This window comes from Atractosteus spatula, chromosome 8 (assembly GCF_055471065.1).
Source record: "Atractosteus spatula isolate fAtrSpa1 chromosome 8, fAtrSpa1.hap1, whole genome shotgun sequence".
Lineage (NCBI taxonomy): Eukaryota > Metazoa > Chordata > Actinopteri > Semionotiformes > Lepisosteidae > Atractosteus > Atractosteus spatula.
In genome coordinates, this window is record NC_142713.1 from 10,789,883 (window position 1) to 10,810,468 (window position 20,586).

At 39.3% G+C, this 20,586-nt stretch overlaps 1 protein-coding gene across 1 annotated transcript in view; it reads left to right on the plus strand.

Moving 5' to 3' along the window:
- The window catches only part of itfg2 (integrin alpha FG-GAP repeat containing 2), a 76,884-nt gene that overhangs the window by 35,224 nt on the left and 21,074 nt on the right, over positions 1-20,586 (plus strand). Inside the window, exons 10-11 of the mRNA XM_088924126.1 lie at positions 2,796-2,913; positions 18,441-18,614. Of these exons, the coding sequence (XP_088780252.1) occupies positions 2,796-2,913; positions 18,441-18,614 (292 nt within the window). The remainder of the gene's footprint in view (positions 1-2,795; positions 2,914-18,440; positions 18,615-20,586) is intronic.

Consider the following 20,586-nt stretch of genomic DNA (forward strand, 5'->3'; position numbering starts at 1 on the left):
GGAAAATTTGACAGGCCAAGGGAGGCACCGACCCAAAAAGTTTGGGAACCCCTGATAGAAGAAGCAGAAAGTAAACAGTGAATGCAGAGTGTTCAACAAAGAATGGACTGCAAAATACTTTTTCACAGAGGTTGGAACAAAGGCTGTATGTTTAATTTGTAAGGAAAATGTTGCAGTGTTCAAAGAATACAATCTCAGTTGGTATTTTTCTACCAAACATGCTAACTACGCTAGCAATCGTGTCATGCGAGGAGTGGGCTAATAGAGCTTCCAAACTAGCCACTAGCTTACAGGTTCAGCAAAATGTATTTTTCTGCCCTTCTACTATCCAAGAGGCCAGCACAACGGCAAGCTACCTGCCTGCATATAAAATTGCTAAACAAAGCAAGCCGCTCTCTGAAGGGGAGCTTTTTAAGTGATAGAAACCACAGACATTCTTTGTCAAGAGAGCAAGAGCAAATTTGAGAAAATAAGATTATCACGCAGAACAGTTACCTGTTGGGTTGAGGTAATCGGTGAAGACTTGGCTTGTGAGTTGAAGATTATGTTTTATTCAGTTTTTATTTTTTTATATATATATATTTTCTCTCAGGTTATCGTTAACCTTGAACTAATAAGCCTATGTTGGATTTCAAACTTATATAGGGCATAGGCTATCTGTAAGAGGAGCCTGAAGTGGCCCCCTATACAGTTTCAAAATTTTATGTGGCCCTTGGGCCAAAAAAGTTTGCCCACCCCTGGCCTAGACAAATTGCCAAACTCACACACATCTCATTGAGCAGGTTGCTTAGGGCATCGAAAACCCTATCCCATCTATATTGTAGGTCATTGTTCCCTTGCATTCTGTGTCACCCTGCTCTTCAGAGTGCACAGGAACTGTTCTGCCCTCTGTTCAATCTAGACAACTGCATTTATTCTTGTGAACAAATAGTGACATGCACCACTGTGCTGAATGTTGTCCAGGGGTGTGGATAAAATGATTCTGTGTCCTAGCCTAACAAAACATGCTTTGTTATTTCACTGTGAAAGAAGACTCATTTCATCACTCAGAGCAAGTAATTTTACAGAAAATTGCATCTGATTGCTTGTTTCAGAAAACCCAATTTCAGTGGAAATTTGGTTCTAGTTGTGTCTGGAAACTGACAACAGCATGGACAGCACTCAATGGGTGTGCATACACACGCAAACACACAAGTAAATCATTCATTTGCCAAATGAATTAAAAAAAGTAATTGGCAGATGTACAAATATTAAAAGCAGTACATCAGCTCAGGCATGGCGGGGCTGGCTTTGTGGGTACAAACATAAAGGAAAGCAAAGTCATTTTTTAGATGAAAAAACACCAGATAAACACAAAATGGGAACAGTCTTCGGTTGACAAGAAAAGTAAAACAACAAGAGATTTATTTAACTTCTGTATTCTAAGTGTTACGTTCCATATCCCTCCTCTAGAGGGTGCTCCTACCCCTTTCTGTTATGATTAGTTTTTAATATTTCCTGGTGCGTCTCGTTTAAAAAAGCCTAGCGCCTCTGCAGTTCCTGGCTCAGTTTTGCAAAATGGACGCCACGAGGCTTGTCTATTCCCCGGGCTTGTGGGCAGCCCAAGGGCAGGCCTTATTCCCCAGCGTCCTGACCGTTTGAGTTTGAGGCTCAGAGCGCCTGGTCCTGTTATGCTTTTAGTTCTTGTTCCTGTTTCGGATCCAGTTCCGGATTTTAATCCTGTTTTTGTCTTGGATGGATCTCCCAGCCTTTGGACTATGGACTGCGCTTACTTCCTGTTTTGGACTTCCCTGGACTTGGTTGCATCGGCATTTCCCCCCGTGCACCAGATCACTACAGTCACCGTCCCCTGTCTGTCAACCCATCCTAACCCTGCTGTACCTTCCTCAGTTGTCCTTCTCCAGTAATTTCCGGATTATAACGCACTTCACAGGAGTCAGACCCGGCTTCCATGACACTAAGTGTTTTATGTTAGGCTCCAGTGCAATTGCATCTTCCGCATGGATGGTACAGTAGGACCCAAACCATGGCATGACTTCCAAAATGCATAGTTCACAACAGTGAGAAGACATCGTTATGTGGGTGGTGTATAATATGAAATTGAAAAATATACCTAAAGGGAATGGTCTTATTTTGTGTTTTGTTTGGTTAATAGGGAATATGGTTTATATGCAATTGACAGGGTTGGTCCAAATGAAATGTTAATGCTTGTTTACTGGAATTCCATTTGTTTGGTGTAGTGGGACACGCAACTGCTGGGAGGGGCTTTATGTAGAAAAGAAGCAATTCCAGCAGAAGGTTTTTAAAGAAGGAAAACCTGGATAGTGTTTTGACCACTTGATTTTATTCTTTGTAAATTACAGTATTGTAAATATACATGTAAATATAGTGTCCTTTGTGTTTGGAGTGGTTGCATTTTCACAGTTTTTGCATTTTTGTATGTGTGGACTTCAGGGAAACAGCTCAATTTTTTTTTTGGCTATCCAGTATGTACTATAGTGGCTGTGTCATCATTCCTTTAGTGACCTATCTACACTTCTGCACACCCCACTAACACCTTTGTTTTGTGTCATAACCAGTCAATTCAGACTTCACCTTTAGACCTAGTGAGTCATCTTACTGTCACAGTCATTTTGTTACCTTATATTTTTCAGTTACTGCATTATATTAAGTTCTGTTAAATTGCAGTCTTTTTTGCATCTTGCATCAGGGCAATAATAATATTAATAGTCCTCATTCCTTTCTAATTTCTAATAATTCTAATAATTGATGTCTATTTTTCTATCTCTGTGTAGGGTGATGGACGTGAGGAGGTAGTTGCTTGTGCCTGGGATGGGCAGACTTACATTATTGACCATAATCGGATGGTGGTCAGGTTTCAATTTGATGAGAATGTCAATGCTTTCTGTGCAGGTAAGGATACTCAGACTACTCTTATCTTCTCAGAAGTGCTGTTTTTTTTTTTCCTTTTTTATTTATGAGAGGAGAATTTAAACTTGTAAAATTATAGAGTAGGTGAGTTAAACAATCACTCACACTGTATCAAACTGCAGTTCAGCACATATTATGTCACAGTAGTAATGCACAAGAATTATACGTTCAAAAATGTTTTGGGGTTGTGAACAACACAGAAAGAGTCATAAGTCACTTATGACTGGGCAGCAATATATTCATATATGATTAATTAAAATCTTGGGCTAATCTTTCTTCATTGTTAAATTGCTGTGTAGTTACCATTAACTTAGTGGGAGTAAATAATGTTATATAATAAATAATTTTTGAAATATTTAGGGAGTCTGGGTGTTCTGATTTCCTTATTCTTCTTTACACATGCTGGTTACTGTAGTGATGTGAGGGTTTTAAATTATTATAAGCAGTATATTATTGTAATCAGAAATTGTAACGGTAAATTGCAAGAGTAATGTAATTACTTTTAAGAATCAATGAAACTAAATAATTTACAGTTTCACACACGGATTCCAAATATACAATATACAATTTATTGATATAACACCAAAACATGCATAACAAACGTAATAGAACACAGGTGGCTTATGAGAGGAAAATGGAGGACAGGCTGAGGGAGAGCAATGTGAGAGAAGTGTGGAATGGCATGAGGAAGATCTCCGGATACAAGTTGTCCGGCGGCCAACAGAGTGAGGGAGGCCTGGAGAGGGCCAATGAGATGAATCTTTTCTTTAACAGATTCGATACAGGGTCCACTGTCCATTCACCTCACAGGCCTTCACCACAGACACCCTCTTCATGTCCTCAGTCACCCCATCATGTGATCCCTCCTACTCCTACTCCATCTTCCCCTGCCCTCCTCGGCCTATCCATCACAACTGACCAGGTCAGAAGGGAGTTGAGGAGACTCCATGCAGGGAAGGCAGGGGGTCTTGATGGTGTCAGCTCCAGGGTGCTAAAGATCTGTGCGGACCAACTGGGTTCAGTGCTACAGTACATCTTCAACCTCAGCCTGAGATTAGAAAAGGTTCCGATGCTCTGGAAGACATCTTACCTGGTGCCAGTACCCAAAAAGGGGCACCCTAAAGTCTTGAATGACTACAGACCAGTGGCACTTACATCACACCTAATGAAAACTCTGGAAAGGCTTGTACTGGACCACCTCAGAACCCTGGTGAGTACAGCACTGGACCCCCTGCAGTTCGCCTACCGGTCACACTTGGGAGTGGAGGATGCAGTCATCTATCTGCTACACAGAGCTAACTCTCACCTGGAGAAGACGGGGAGCATTGTGAGAGTTATGTTCCTTGACTTCTCCAGTGCCTTTAATACCATCCATCCACCTTTACTGAGAGATAAGCTAAGGGCGGCGCAGGTGGACACTCCCCTGCTGTCCTGGATTATAGACTATCTAACCTGCAGGCCACAGTATGTATGGCTACAGAGCTGTGTGTCCGAACAGATTGTTAGCAGTACTGGGGCTCCACAGGGGACTGTCCTTGCTCCATTCCTGTTCACCTTTTACACCTCTGACTTCAGCTACAACTCTGAGACATGTCATCTGCAGAAGTTTTCGGATGACTCTGCAATTGTGGGGTGCATTAGAGAGGGGAGGGAGGAGGAATATAGGAGCTTGATTACCAATTTTGTGGAGTGGTGTCATCTTAACCATCTCCAGCTTAACACCAGCAAGACCAAAGAAATGATCTTCGACTTTCGAAGGAATAAGTCTCCGCTGAACCCTTTTTCCATCCAGGGTGAGGACATAGAGGGTGTACATTCCTACAAGTACTTAGGGGTACACCTGGATGATAAGCTAGAGTGGTCTGGTAACACTGACGCTCTGTACAAGAAAGGTCAGAGCCAACTCTATTTTCTTAGGAGACTCATGTCCTTTGGTGGTGGAACACTGCTACACATTTTTTATGAATCAGTGGTGGCGGCGGCCATCTTCTACGCTGTTGTGTGCTGGGGCAGCAGCATCATGACAAAAGATGCAAATAGGCTCAATAAACTTATCAAGAAGGCTGGCACTGTGTTGGGGATGAGCCTTGACCCCATGGAGGTGGTGGCTGAGAGGAGAATGCTGACCAAGCTCACAGCCATCATGAACAACACCTCTCATCCACTTCATGGGACTGTTACTGGGCAGCGGAGCACTTTTAGCAACAGACTGCTCCAGCTACGGTGTTCAAGGGAACGTTTCCGCAGGTCTTTCCTCCCGGCGGCTGTCAGGGTGTATAACGCTGCCCTAGGCTAGGACTGTTAGCCCTTCATTTGCTCGTCTATGGACAGCATATTTGCTCCATTGTACTTTTTGGACAATCAGTCTATATAAACCTATGCACATTTTGCACATATTTTATTGTTTTTACAGTGACTATGATCAGCACATTTTGCACACACCTATGTATTTATTTATTTTTATTTATTTTGTTGTCTTTTGTTTTATAACTATTCTGATGTCTGTTTTGCTTGTCTTGGGCTGGACTGCTGTAACACAGCAATTTCAATTTCCCTACGGGATTAATAAAGTATTATCTATCTACAGTATCTATATTTGTGAAATGATCTGCTGTGATAGATTAGCCGATTATTTACTCAGAGATTAGAAGGAGAAGAGTTAATAACTTTGGAGTTAAAATACATTGACTACAAAGTGTTATGGTCTAGCTCTTAGGTTTTATCAGTGTTATATAATGACATCACATTCATATTCTCAGATACAGGTAAATATGCATTTACTATCATGAACATACAGTAACATCAAACATGTGTTTGGAATAATAGTTCAATTCTCTAGAGAATTATAATGTTAATAAATAAGTTGTATACTCAAAGATTCGTTGGCCAAACATCCTTGATGAGTTCAAGCTTCCCACTGAGAAAACAGAGCTGGCTGGTTTGGCCTGTGGTCTACTTGTCAGCTGCTTGCTCTGTACAGGGAGTGTACCATTACTGAGAGGAGAGCGAGGAAGAAAGAGAGCTTTGCCTAACATTGCTGGTGAGGCAGCTTTGCCAGAAGTTAGTGTAGGTTAGCTTTGGTCTTTAAAAACAGTCTGTGCAAGGTTCTCTTCTTGGGGTGCGGCTGCAAGGTAGATTGGGGAAAACTTAATTCATTCTGGCTACAGCTAAGTCCTGAATATGCTCAGATATTCAGGATGTTGACAAAAGGAGTCTTAACTGTCTTATATTGTTGATCAGGTGAAAAAAAACTGAGTTCTCAAACACAAGATTTAATCTGTTTTAGGAAGAATATCTCGGCTGCTTTTTACTCACTCTCCCAGCCTGGCGTCTTAGTGAAAAGTCAGATTGCTAACTCAGATTGCTTGCAGTCACATGTTTGGAAAAGTCCGATTGCCATTTGGAGAGAGATGAAGAGCCAGTGAGTTAACCAATGAAAAATGAGTTGAGTGCTTTTCTAGCTTTTAAGGTGTGACATCACAGCTAGTGATCAGTTGATGTTATCAGGTATCCATCCTGCAGGTCCGGCATTGGTGGATCTTCCTTTGGGTGATGATCTTCCTTTGGGTGATGACTTTGGACCCATGGTCTTGTGAAGTAACAGACTACAGACTTAATATAACCCATCTGCTCCATATATCTGTATACCGTATCACAGTGGTTCTCAAACTTTTTGGACCAAGTACCACCCCTGATCAAACCAAAGCATCCAAATACCTACAGGTCATCTTCTCATAGGAACCCAAGAAATTCTCAATGACCAACATGAGCGCGCATGTGCGCACACACTCACACACACACATATAATAAATATTATAATAATAAACTTTATTTGATATAGCGCCTTTAAAGGTGGCTTCTCAAAGCGCTTTACAGAAAAAAAAACAGGAACAACAACAAATAAAAATAAACAATAAAAAAGCACCATTTCAGTGAGAGGGGTGAGCCTGTTTAGTCAAGCAAAGCAGATGTGAATTCGTTTTTCTAGCCTTGATCCAATTCACAACAGAGTCTAACAGATTTTAAATCATCAGGCATTTTTCTTGACGGCAAAGGTCTCGCGGTGGATGTTGCAATGCGTCCATTCATTTCTGGAGCAACCTCTCTAATTCGTGCAACTACACCTCTGTGTTGGCTTGTCATCGCTCTAGCACTGTCTGTACAAACTCCGACGCATTTTATCCAGTAGATGCCATTCTCTTCGATAAATTCATTCAGAAGCTGAAATATGTGCTTTCCTGTAGTTCCTGTTGGTAGCGGTTTACAGAACAGAAAGTCCTCATGGGACATACCCTCAAACTCGTATCTAACGTAAACGAGCGAATTGGCCAAAACCACAACAGACTCATCTTATTGCAGTGAAAAGCATCTGCTCATTTTAACTCGCTCTACCAGCATACTTTTGATATCATCCACCATTTCAATAATTCTATGAGTGACTGTGTCTTTCAGAGGGGGCAGCAGGTCGAGCTGTTTAGCAGCCTTTTCTTCACACATAATACGTGTCAGCTCTTTTGCCAACGGTAAATAAGGTTCTTCAAAAATAGTGTGGGGCTTACCTGCTTTAGCAATCCGCAAGCTTGCATTTTTCCCCGTTTCAGGAGTCTGTCTCAGAAGTTAAAAGAAGTTTTTATTTCATGCGCATGGGAGCGAAACACAGAGACGCTCGGTGTATTTTTCTCAAATTAACCTAGAACAGTTCTTAAATATTTTTCTGTTATCTATCACGCTTTCCCGTGCTCACAAGATTACCAGCGTTCCTAGCACGCATTTCTATGCATTCCTGTGCTTACAACATTGGCATTGTTCCAAAATCACGCACATTCTCCTACCTCTCTATTTGCTGGAGATAAGTTTTTTTAAATACAATTGGTCACTTCGTAGCACGCATTCCTATAGAGTGGTATAGAATTACATTGTAGCTCTGTGTCCAGTCAAGTATTAGCGTGCGCTGTATCGTAGTACGTAGGCTGCATTTTCGACACGTCTTAAAATAGAAAATATAAAAACCCTTCCCGATTTTTCAGTGCACACAACAAAGTTCCAGGGTCATACGCGTACAACAGTTTGAGAACCACTGCTGTATCACATTAGATGGTTCAGCATTGGATACAGCTTAATGGTGTCCCTTATCAGAGGGGCCTTTTAGCTACATTCCTCTGCATTTACAAAAAGGCACCAAGCTGTGCCTTTTAATAATACAAGGATTATTAGAAATCTAAATTAATACTTAATTCTAAGTGTAATTCTAATAATATGTCCTGCAGCAAAACTACGGTACAATACTGTAAGTTGTGATGTAGGTACAGTATGTGTCTTGTGATGCACCATTGTCTCTTTCAGGATATAGATCCTGGCCTCTGCCAGGATTCAGCTGCTTTCTGACACTGTGTAAATGCATTATTACCATATGACAGTCAGATCATATGAATATGAAGTAAACATTATGCATACTAATGTTTTCAAGGTTAACTTGTTTTTGTAGGCTGCAGATGTAGCTGATGATTTAACTAGCACAGCACAGTTTACAGGAACTTGGCAGTGTTTGCTTCCTAGTACCTCTTATTATTTATTGTTTTCTGCAATAAACTGTAATTAGGCTCTCTTTTCTTCCACCGCATTATAACATTTACAATGTGTACTGTTCTTCTGATCTGATAAGTGTAATATGTTTAAGTTAGTAATGGGAGCGAACAGTTAAAACTGCACCAAAAACAGATAAAGACAGCACAGGATTAATCTATTTCCTGGTATTTATTGAATGAACAAATATTCCATTCTTTTCGCATCTGGTGTTTTTTAATAAGTGTGCATCTTTTAAAAGTAAAAACCAGAACCCTGATTTACAATGAGAGAATAAGAGAGAAGAATTAATAAAACATGTAATAAAATGCAGATACGCGAGTTAAACAGTTAACATTGCTTTATTTAACTGTTTTAAAGGTGAATATTACTGTATGTGTTAATGTGAATGCTGAGACACCACATAACTAAGTAAACTAGCAAATTCAAAACAACATTCCTTTTACATCCTGGTAGAAACCTGTATGTATTGAAATGTTTACCCCAAACATAATTAGATGTCACATCGAGGGAGGGAATGTGAGGGCCTGTTGTGCTAAGCCCGTTTTGAGAACTTGAAAACTGGTGAAGTAATTACTCAGTTTCTCACCTGATCCACTGTGTAGTAGGGCTGCTGGTGCAGAATGGCAGAATGGCTACCACATATCTCCTTTTTACCCTCCACAAATACAAGAATGTACAAGGAAGTATATCGTAAAAAATATAAAATTTAAACAATATAATAATACAGTGCATATTTTGTCTGATTCTCAGTTCTAATTTATATTTCACATATATTTAATAATAAACAATATAATTCATTCTTAGCATGCTGATGTGTCACCTTTTTGTATTTTGGTTTATTCCAACAATAATGCTACTGTTCAATTTGTCTTCTAGATTTGTTACCAATGTTACATTTATTCATCGTTCTTATTTGCTTAGTAGAATACACATTTACAAACTGTACACCTACCACAGGTGTGGTTATTGAAACATGCAGTTGTTCAGCTATTATCCCAAATATCTATTAGTGTAGCATTGTATGTAATTCAAAATAAAAATAAAAAAGTGAACATTTCACACAATCAATGTTTGTAAATAAAATTAAGTGAAAGCAATTGACAACAAGAAATATATATTAAAGATAAAGTTTTTTTTTTACTAAACAGATATACACCTGATGCTTTAATACAATGGCACAGAAGGAATTAGTGATGTATAAAGTCATTCCCAAAGTGAAATTTATTAACAATTTGTGCAAGTTGACTGGAGTGTGTCTCTGTATTGTTCTATTTTGTAGAATAAAGATGGTAACTGATGAATGTGTTTTGTTTGCAATGCAGATTTAAGGTGTCAGAAAGCAGTTTTTGTAGTTTTAGCTGTTTATAGGCTACAAGCTCAATATTTCTCAGTTGGAGTTTCAATGTTTCGATATATTTATCAATATATTACAAAAACGATGTAATAGCATTTTTATGTTATTTTGTTGGAAACATTTAAAATGGATTTAACAGGCTGTCAGCTGTATGTTTTCTTTAGAAATCTGGCCCTTGGCTTCAAGCACAGGGCTTATGAGACCACACAGCTGTTCATAGTCAAAAAGGAAATCATTACAAATGCAAATGGTGGTGTAAACAAGGTATGAAGAGAATGAGATAGCCTATACTGTCTCTGTTCTGATCGTTAACTCTTGTATGAACTAGTGTAGTGTTTACTCTTGTTGTCTGGACTAGTGCCAGTCCAATGAAGTGATGCAAAAATATTAAAATAACCTACAGTTACAGTTTTTGTAATTTGCTTTTCTTATACACTACATAAATTCACTTTATTTTACATAAATGCAGGTTTAATTAAATGTTTGAAGACATTGCATTTGCAAAAATCATCATCTCCTAAAACTCCAGTCAGGACACAGAGTTGGGACATCAAGTCTAAGGAATATTGTGGTGATAAAACTGTTAGTTCACAATGATCATAACGTGGCATGGCTTTGAAGTATATTTTGAAACCATACATGTAGAGACCAAATCACAGCCAACTCATAAAACTACTTAATTTAGGTGTCAAGCAATAAATCAACATGACTAAACACTAAGGAATGGCAAAGGTCTGTATTGAGTAGTATTAGCATCGAAGAGGCAGTAGTGCTGTGAGTACTAAAACCTTAAGATAAATCTCCAGGGTCAGTTCTACAAAAGTGTACCTAAGGAAAGAAGAGATGAGGTACCCTGTTCCAGACCTGCTTTTTGACGTTTGTGTGGGCTTCCACCAGATACTCTGGTTTTCCCCCACAGTCCAAAGTCATATTGGCAGACTAATTGGTTTCTAAAAATGTATCTGGTGTGAGTGTGTGTGTGATTGTGTCTGCATGTGTCTTTCAATGGACTGATGTCCTGTCCAGGATGTGTCCTGCTTTGCGGCCGTTGCTTGCTGGGGTAAGCTCTGGCTTCCTTGCATTTCTGTATTAGATAAAGTGGTTAGAAAATGGATGAAAGGATAACTTGAAAGAAAAGTCTGTATAGTATGTACCTGTATACTGCTCAAGTACTGGGTGCATGTGTTTGTCATAACTAGACTCCAATTTCTTTTATTATTTTCTTTTACATGGGACATACTGACAGCTGCACCCTGTTGATAGGGTCAAACTATTTGTTCTGCATAGATCAGAAATCAACATTAATTTAATAAATGTTTCATAATATCAGCAATTCACTTCTTTAAATGTATATATGTTACAATCAGAATATGAAGCAAGGAATTTCACAAAATTCTCTAAATATTTCAATAAATGCATGAAATCCCTGCCTAACAATTTAGGGATGTTGTGGAGTAATCTTACTGTAATGGGTATAATTACTTTTCCCATTGGATAGTTTAAAATCTGTTTTTGAAAATTAAAATATTTTTTTACATGCAGCAGCTTACACAGCATTGGCAAACTGTGTTGTGTGGTCCTCAAGGATTTTATAGTTTGTGCACATCTGACTCCCAACTGGGCAAGTATCCTCATTAATTTTACATCATTACATCAGAAAGCAAACCTAAGGTTGAAGAGGTTTTAATATGAATTTGGCACATTGGCTTAATATACTGTACAGTGGTGTGAAAAAGTGTTTGCCCCCTTCCTGATTTATTATTTTTTTGCATGTTTGTCACACTGAAATGTTTCAGATCATCAAACAAATTGAAATATTAGACAAAGATAACACAAGTAAACACAAAATGCAGTTTTTAAATAAAGGTTTTTATTATTAAGGGAAAAAAAAAATCCAAACCTACATGGCCCTGTGTGAAAAAGTGATTGCCCCCCCTGTTAAAACATAAATCAACTGTGGTTTATCACATCTTTGGAAAAATGAGTTCAATTTCTCTAGCCACACCCAGGCCTGATTACTGCCACACCTGTTCTCAATCAAGAAATCACTTAAATAGGACCTGCCTGACAAAGTGAAGTAGACCAAAAGATCCTCAAAAGCTAGACATCATGCTGCGATCCAAACAAATTCAGGAACGAATGAGAAACAGAGTAATTGAGATTTATCAGTCTGGAAAAGGTTATAAAGCCATTTCTAAAGCTTTGGGACTCCAGCGAACCACAGTGAGAGCCATTATCCACAAATGGCAAAAACATGGAACAGTGGTGAACCTTCCCAGGAGTGGCCGGCCGACCAAAATTACCCCAAGAGCGCAGTGACGACTCATCCAAGAGGTCACAAAAAACCCCACAACAACATCCAAAGAACTGCAGGCTTCACTTGCCTCAGTTAAGGTCAGTGTTCATGACTCCACCATAAGAAAGAGACTGGGCAAAAATGGCCTGCATGGCAGAGTTCCAAGACGAAAACCACTGCTGAGCAAAAAGAACATAAAGGCTCGTCTCAGTTTTGCCAGAAAACATCTTGATGATCCCCAAGATTTTTGGGAAAATACTCTGTGGACTGACGAGACAAAAGTTGAACTTTTTGGAAGGTGTGTGTCCCATTACATCTGGCGTAAAAGTAACACAGCATTTCAGAAAAGGAACATCATACCAACAGTAAAATATGGTGGTGGTAGTGTGATGGTCTTGGGCTGTTTTGCTGCTTCAGGACCTGGAAGACTTGCTGTGGTAAATGGAACCATGAATTCTGCTGTCTACCAAAAAATCCTGAAGGAGAATGTCCGGCCATCAGTTCGTGACCTCAAGCTGAAGCGCACTTGGGTTCTGCAGCAGGACAATGATCCAAAACACACCAGCAAGTCCACCTCTGAATGGCTTAAGAAAAACAAAATGAAGACTTTGGAGTGACCTAGTCAAAGTCCTGACCTGAATCCGATTGAGATGTTGTGGCATGACCTTAAAAAAGCGGTTAAGGCTCGAAAACCCTCCAATGTGGCTGAATTACAACAATTCTGCAAAGATGAGTGGGCCAAAATTCCTCCACAGCGCTGTAAAAGACTCATTGCCAGTTATCGCAAACGCTTGATTGCAGTTGTTGCTGCTAAGGGTGGCCCAACCAGTTATTAGGTTTAGGGGACAATCACTTTTTCACACAGGGCCATGTAGGTTTGGATTTTTTTTTCCCTTAATAATAAAAACCTTCATTTAAAAACTGCATTTTGTGTTTACTTGTGTTATCTTTGTCTAATATTTCAATTTGTTTGATGATCTGAAACATTTCAGTGTGACAAACATGCAAAAAAATAAGAAATCAGGAAGGTGGCAAACACTTTTTCACACCACTGTAGATATTTTGAAATGGACACTTAGCATACAGTTAATGAACATACAGTAGTATAAACAGCAAGATAGATTTCAGCATAGTTCCTCTGTGGCTGTTAAGAGGTAGTTTCGCAATGCTCTGAAGCCCATTGGGAAAGTGTAGCTCTACTTTTTTTCTGGGGTACTCCTATTGGTACATTTCCACGTAATTTACTCCAACTTAGCCTTAAGAATGTGTTTAGGAAGTTTGTGTTTGCCTGAATATTGTGGCAAAATTAATCTAGCCAGGAAAGAGAGCAAAGCACCTTTCAACAGTAATTCATGTAATGTTCTGATAATATAGGCTCCTGTGTCACTTAAGATAAGTTTACTGTTTATGTTACATGCTCCACTGCTTTTTGCCTTGTCTGGCTCAGCCTGTCATAAAGAGTCAATTTCTCAGCTTATATTTGAGGAAAAGCTGTCCATTGAGAATCATTCTCAATATCTGCTAGTGCACATTTGGCTCAATCTCCATTCAGCTTGGAAGATGATTTGCTTCCTTCTTATTTTTTGTTCTTAAACCTTTTGTCAAAAAACAGCAGACTTTGAAGAGAACCCTCAAAGTGATTCAATTACATTGCAACCCCAAGGTTTGTTTTGAAGGAAAAAAATGAAACAAAACAAAAGAAATAAGCAATTTATCAAATATTTAGGAATCATTGCAGTGAATGCTTTCTTGTTTGCTTGGTTCATAACCATGGTCTAACACTAAGCTAGTGTTGCAGAGTACTTTCCTTTATTCAAACCAGCTCATTAACTATTACACCTGTCATTAACTATTAGTGCCTTGCTTTTTTCATTTTTTGCCACGTGTAACTGAATATTCCACACATGCATGCCCAAGAAATAAACCTGAATCATTTCTTTTTGCCCTGGATAAGTCAAATCAATAACTTCTCAAAGTGTCAACGGAGGGGTGGGGAAAAAAGTGCTGCTCTTTACTTTGAAGATGGGTGAACCTTTCCTTTGGCCATTGTGGTAGCAAGGCTATGACTATGCTCAGAATATTTTTTGGAACATTGTAATAGTAATCTTTCTGTTGCCTTCCTTTGACTCACTTTTTTAGGAATGTTTTTAGGAATGAGGTTGGACTCTTATAAGCAAGATGTCCTGGCTCTCCAAAGACATCCCAGGTCACCATAAACTGGGCCCATCTTGACACCTTAGGTGGCATTACGTTGAATTCGTTCACTGTGGGCGTCGGACTCTGTCAGGGCTGCATCTTGTCACCACTCCTGTTTGTGGTGTTCATGGACAGGATATCAAGGCGCAGCCGAGGATGTGAGGGTGTCCGGTTGGGGGGACTAAGGGTGGCATCTCTGCTATTTGCAGATGATGTTGTCCTTTTGGCATCACCTGACTGTGACCTTCGGTGTGCACTTGAGCGATTCGCTGCCGAGTGTGAAGTGGCTGGGATGAGAATCAGCAACTCCAAGACTGAGGTCATTGTTCTCTCCCGGAAAAGAGTGGATTGCTCTTCCAGGTGAGGGGGGAACAGCTGCCCTGAGTGGAGGAGTTTAGGTATCTCGGGGTCTTGTTCACGAGTGATGGAAGAGGGGAGCGTGAGATCGGGTCAGCGTCAGCTGCTTTTCTTTTTTTGGTGGTGAAGCGGGAGCTGAGTTTGAAGACAAAGCTCTCAGTTTACCGGTTGATCTACGTCCCTGTCCTCACCTACTGTATGATCTCGAACTGTGGGTAATGACCGAAAGAACAAGATCGCGGATACAAGTGGCAGAAATGAGGTTTCTCCGCAGGGCCGCTGGGCTGACTCTCCGTGACAGGGTGAGGAGTTTGGCAATCCGGGAGAGCCTCAGAGTAGAGCCACTGCTCCTCCAGATCAAGAGGAGCCAGTTGCGGTGGTTTGGGCTGCTTCAACTGGAGCTGTTCCGGGCACGTCCCACTGGGCGGAGACCCCGTGGCAGACCCAGGATACGCTGGAGGGATTATATCGGCTAGCTTGGGAGCACCTAGGGATCTCCCAGGAGGAGCTGGAATCTGTTGCTGGGGACAGGAAAGTCTGGGCTGATCTACTCGGCTTGCTGCAACCGCGAACCTCACCAGGAAAAGCAGACTGAAGATGGTTGGATGGATGTTTGCAGTTCCAAGAGGGGGGCACATCTGGCCCCAGGTGGAGGTCACCTGTCATAAAACCACTTACAAGGCTATAGAGTGAACCAGCAATAAGGAATATGACACCTAGAACATGCCCACTACAGGTGATGATGTCACAATCAGGCACCTTCCATGACGATACAACTTAAAAGTTTCTGCACAGCATTTTGCAATATTCTCTGGATCCCTGGCAACTTAACATCATATTGTTACAAATGAATGAAAATGAAAATCAGGATTTGACAGAGCAGTTTTGTCAATAAGTGAAATCATTATTCATAACCCCCAACTTGTAAGTATTTTCTAGCAATACACCCAAGTGGCTGGTATATTTAGAGGCACATGAATTTATTCTCTGGCACAGCTTTGTTGAGAGTAGTAATAATTCAGGTACATTTGGTTAAGCAGGCGTTTATTACAATGACACAAGACACCAACTACACTACACACAACAACACATACAACTCACAAGTTACTGTATGTACAGTATTTACAAACCAGGTGTTTCAGAGGCCTAACATTCTGGGCACCCAGAAAAGCCCACTGCTACTAAGCATTACAAAATCATCTGGGGTTTATTTAGACGCTTCTATATCCTCTTTATTCAGTGTAGGTAAGTAATAAAAAAAACACTCATAATACTTTGGTATATAGCAAAAGTGTGGAATTTAAATTCAGGAAAGTTATGCTTAAGCTCTATAATACAGTAATATGACTTTATCTAGAGCAGCCTAGTGTTAGGCTAAATCTCTTCAGTCTAGAACCGAGGAAATTGAGAGCAGATTTGATGCAAGTATACAAAATCCTAAGGGGTATTAGATGGGTTCAACCCAGGGGGACCTTTTCACTCTCAGTAGTAAAACAAGAACACGTGGTAACAATTGGAAGCAAAATAAGTATTTATTTAGAACAGAGAAAAAGTAACATGTCTTTGCATGTAAAGCTGTGGTAGTCTGGAACAGGCTTCATAGACAGTTTATTGAGGGCTAAACTCTTGGCACCTACAGTACATTAAATTTTAGGTTTACTTAGATGCTAAACTACCCAATGAGCAAAACAGGCTGAATGGCTCCACTCATTTGCAGATCTTTTTTTCATGCTGTATGTTCTTATGTCTTTTCAGTTTTTCTTTCATATTAATTATCTGTTACTTCTTTGGATTGAGTGTGTGAAGTAGGTTGTCTACAGTAAAAAACACAGTATTAATTGCCACTTCAAAGTGTCATGGCTTTAGAGCAACAAAATGTGAATAAAAGCTGCGCAAAGGTCAGAATAACTTTCCTAGGCACTGTGTGTTTAAATAATATGCCATAGTTTTTCTTGCTCGGTTTGCAAAACATTGCTGTCTGGACTTACAAGTAGTATACGTATCATGCTTCAGTGAAGAGTAAAATGTTTTTCTGTGCCCATCTTAGTTTGTCAAGACATCAAGACAGTATTTTTATGTTTACTAAGGTTTCAGAAGAACAAGAGACTACAAATGGGAGGAGACGTAGGTCATTTGGCTTTTAGTTGCTAATTGATCTGATGGTCTCATTCAGCCTTTTCAGGCTTATCGAATTAGTTTGATGTCCCATTAAGTTAAAAAAGTGCTCTTCACCTCGTATTCACCTGTATTACGTAGTGAGACTGGACATCTTAAAATTGATTTCAGAGATAAAAATGGCTTTTAAGGAGCTGTTTAAGGAAATGTTGGTTAAGCAATTGAAGAGATTTATGTGACAAATTCTTTTGTTGGCTGTCTGTAGAGGTTTGGTTTGTTAGAACAGTTATATTGCAATTAGTTAAAGCCTTCTCTGTGTCCTACTCTGTTTCATCCTCAATGTACAAGAAGTCTGGTTTATTTTGTCTGAATGTTTTTGTTTGGAATTTGATTTGAATGTAATTCTTGTTTATATACTTCTATTGAGAATGTCAGTGGTCACATCTTTTCACATGGCGACATTTCAGTTCTCAGTGTGAAAAGACAGGTGGACAGTTGAACATCACTGAGTTGGTTATGTCACCTAATGTAGAAGAACAATTACAGAGAGTGCTAGAGGAAAGCATATAACAGATGAGAAGGAAAGCTTTCTTGTATTCCTGTTACCTATTAGATAAGGCAGGTGCTGGTTCTGTAGTTTCTTGGTGGAGCATTGGATAGGCAGTGTCGTCAGTAGGTGGCGATGTTGTGATACTGTTGGTGACTGGCTCTTAGAAGCAGATCAGATCCAGAGAATCTGTAAGTCTGCAAATAACCACAACAGATTATCTGTTTAGTGATTAATATAGATTTATAGATTTGTTTTCTGAGGCTAATTGAGCTGAAGAAACTGAAAATGTCATGATGTGCCAAAGGTCTGTCACACTCTAAAGCTTCCTGCTAACTTGCCCTTCTGTGTTGGCGCTGTCTCTCCCTCCTCCCCCACAGCACTCCTTTCCATTTCTTAATGCCATGTCAGGGGATGTAATTCTGGCTGACAAGAGATAGGAATTTCAAAGCTCTAGCTTTTTGTGTGCAGAGCAGTGGAGTGATTGTTTTCATTTATTATTTTTATTAGATGAGAAAAGCAGAAATTGAATTCTTACTGCCTCAGAAAAAAACATCAGGTTAATCCTCTTAGCAGAACTACTGCATGCAGTAAAATATACAAAACATACAAAAAGAGGAACAGAGTAAATAAATGTAAATGTTTGTCCTAATTAGTGCAAGCGTCTGGGTTAGATAGTGTTGAATCAGCAAGCTGTGGAGAAAATTGGTTCAGTGGGGGGGATGCGTGAATACAACAGTAATGGATTTAAGGAGGGATGCAATAATAACATCTTATGGGGCACATTATTTTCTTTTGAGCTTTCAACAGCACTAAACAAAAATTCAAAAGCCTCTTCATCTTGTGCATTTAAGATATTAGACATGATATAACACTAAAGCTTCCCTTTTCTTGGTTTTCCTTTTAAAATTAAGTCTTAAACTGTGTGAAAAGTGTGTTCACTAGCGTGTTGAAAACTAGTGCCATCTCCTTTTTCTGTGGAATGGGTCTAAGCCAGCAATTTCTTTTAAAGTGCATAAAGAAAAATAAATCCTCGTTCATCGCCCTTCTTGCTGCAGGTCAGTACACCTGTAAAGATGGACGGAACAGCCCCTGCCTGGTCTATGTGAGCTTCAACCACAAGATTTACATCTACTGGAGGGTGGAGCTGGAGAGAATGGAGTCCACCAACCTGCTCAAGGTGCTGGAGGAGAGGCCGGAGTTCAGGGACCTCTTGGAGAAGCTTGGTGTGGGTGAGTTGCACAGTTCATTTGCAGAGGCTTTTTTAAACTGATTCTTAAACTGGACTGTTTTTATACATTTCTGTTCTGCCTTTCTGTACTGTGTACTTGAAAACAATCAGGGAGCATTGTCGTTTAGGACAGTGATCCAAAACACACAGCAGGAATGTCTAGTATTAAAGCAGAGGGAATAAACTGGACGAAAAAGCCAGCAGAATCCCCAGATTGAAATCTAATAGAGGTGGTTGGGCACTTCCTCATAGAATACTTTGGTCATCAAAACTAAAACCAAAGCATTATTTTCAGCTACCACTACCAGCTACAGTGTACTGTATAAACGTTATTATGTTATTATGTTATTATGTTAACATGTTATCATTAATAATGTTTGAAAACATTATTGTACCTTGGTTATCTTTATTTTCTGAAACCATAATTTCCATTTAGTTACCTTAGTCCACATTAATATTCCACATATTATTCCAATATTATGTGGATTTAAAGAAGTATTAAAACATATTAAATAATGCTACTGTTTCACTAGCATCTAACGCACCACAAATGCCATCTATCCATCTTTTTTAGGTAGTGAACGCTACATTTGGCATGCCGAAACACACAGCAGTATACCACAGTTATCTTATTGCAGGTGCACGTTTTGACTACATTCTGGATGGCTGCACCTATAAGAAGTATAATATTCATAATCTCTAGCCCTGTTTAATATACTGTAGTATGTTTAGTAACAGTATAGTATGGTACTACATGTCAAGCAAAACCTAAAAATCTGGATTGTGTTTTGGAAGTCATCGTATTTCCCCTTTTTGTTGCTTTGTTGCCGTGTTTTAGCACTTTTTTTCTTTATTTGCATCTCTACTTTCAGACTTGTAATCCTTTAGTGCAGGTCCCTGTCATATCACAATCCTTTACAATTTAGGTACAGTTTAATGTAATTCAGCATTAGTTTCCATTTTCCGAAGTGTTACTCTCTCACTGTCAGATGCATTGTAGGCAGCATTTCATAGTAACTACTACTTTGGTTATAAAAAAAAATAAGCAGAAACATTTTTACAACTTCCACTTCACTTATTTTAGGTTAATCACTGACAGCAGGTTAATGCTGGAAGCCTAGTTTTACCTGCAGTGCTTCATTTTGGCTTAAACCTTTTAATTTATGTCACAGTTTCTTTCAGCTGTCACTTTCACCGAAGGCAAAGATTATTTTTTTCTGAATTTCACTTGTAAATAGTGGCTACACAGTATTGCATACATTCTTCATTGTTTTTTTACTTGATATTCTAGTTCTACAATTTTTAACCAGAAGTTTAACAACTTTGTGTTCATAAAAGGATTCATAATTCCAGTTCCTAGAGACTTTTTTTTTTCTAAAAAAAGACAAAAAAGAACACAATGTTGTGGACTCTGCCTCCCACTTCTCCCAGAATCTGGAAACAATAATCTACAACTGCATTATAACTGTGTTAGGCGACATTATTAAATATAATGTTCAAACAATTTAAGCAGACTATAATCATAATGGGTTTAGACTATAATCTAAAGGTCTTTCACCTGCACTCCCCTTATCTGTATGCAGTGGTCAGCAAGTTCTGCGGTACTTCTCATACAAAATATCTTACTGTGTTAGACAGTGAAGAACATGAAGTGTGCAAACAAGCTTGCCATCTTGTCCAAATGGCAGTTTTTGTTAGTTTATGTTGTTGATAGAGTTTCTTGGGGATGTGTGTATACCAAACTGACCTGATATTGTTAGCAATCTAGCAAAAATATTAGAATTTCTTTTCCTTACTTCAAGATACAGACATTGGATTACTTGGTTTGAAAAGTGTTGGTAAATGCAAAACAGTACGCTCATAAATGTCCTACATGACAAAGGTTGTCAAAGTTTGACAACATCTGTTGACATCTCCCTTTCCTGCTTTCCCTGCTGGCGACCAAGGTGGTGCTGCATCAGCCCCAACTCCAA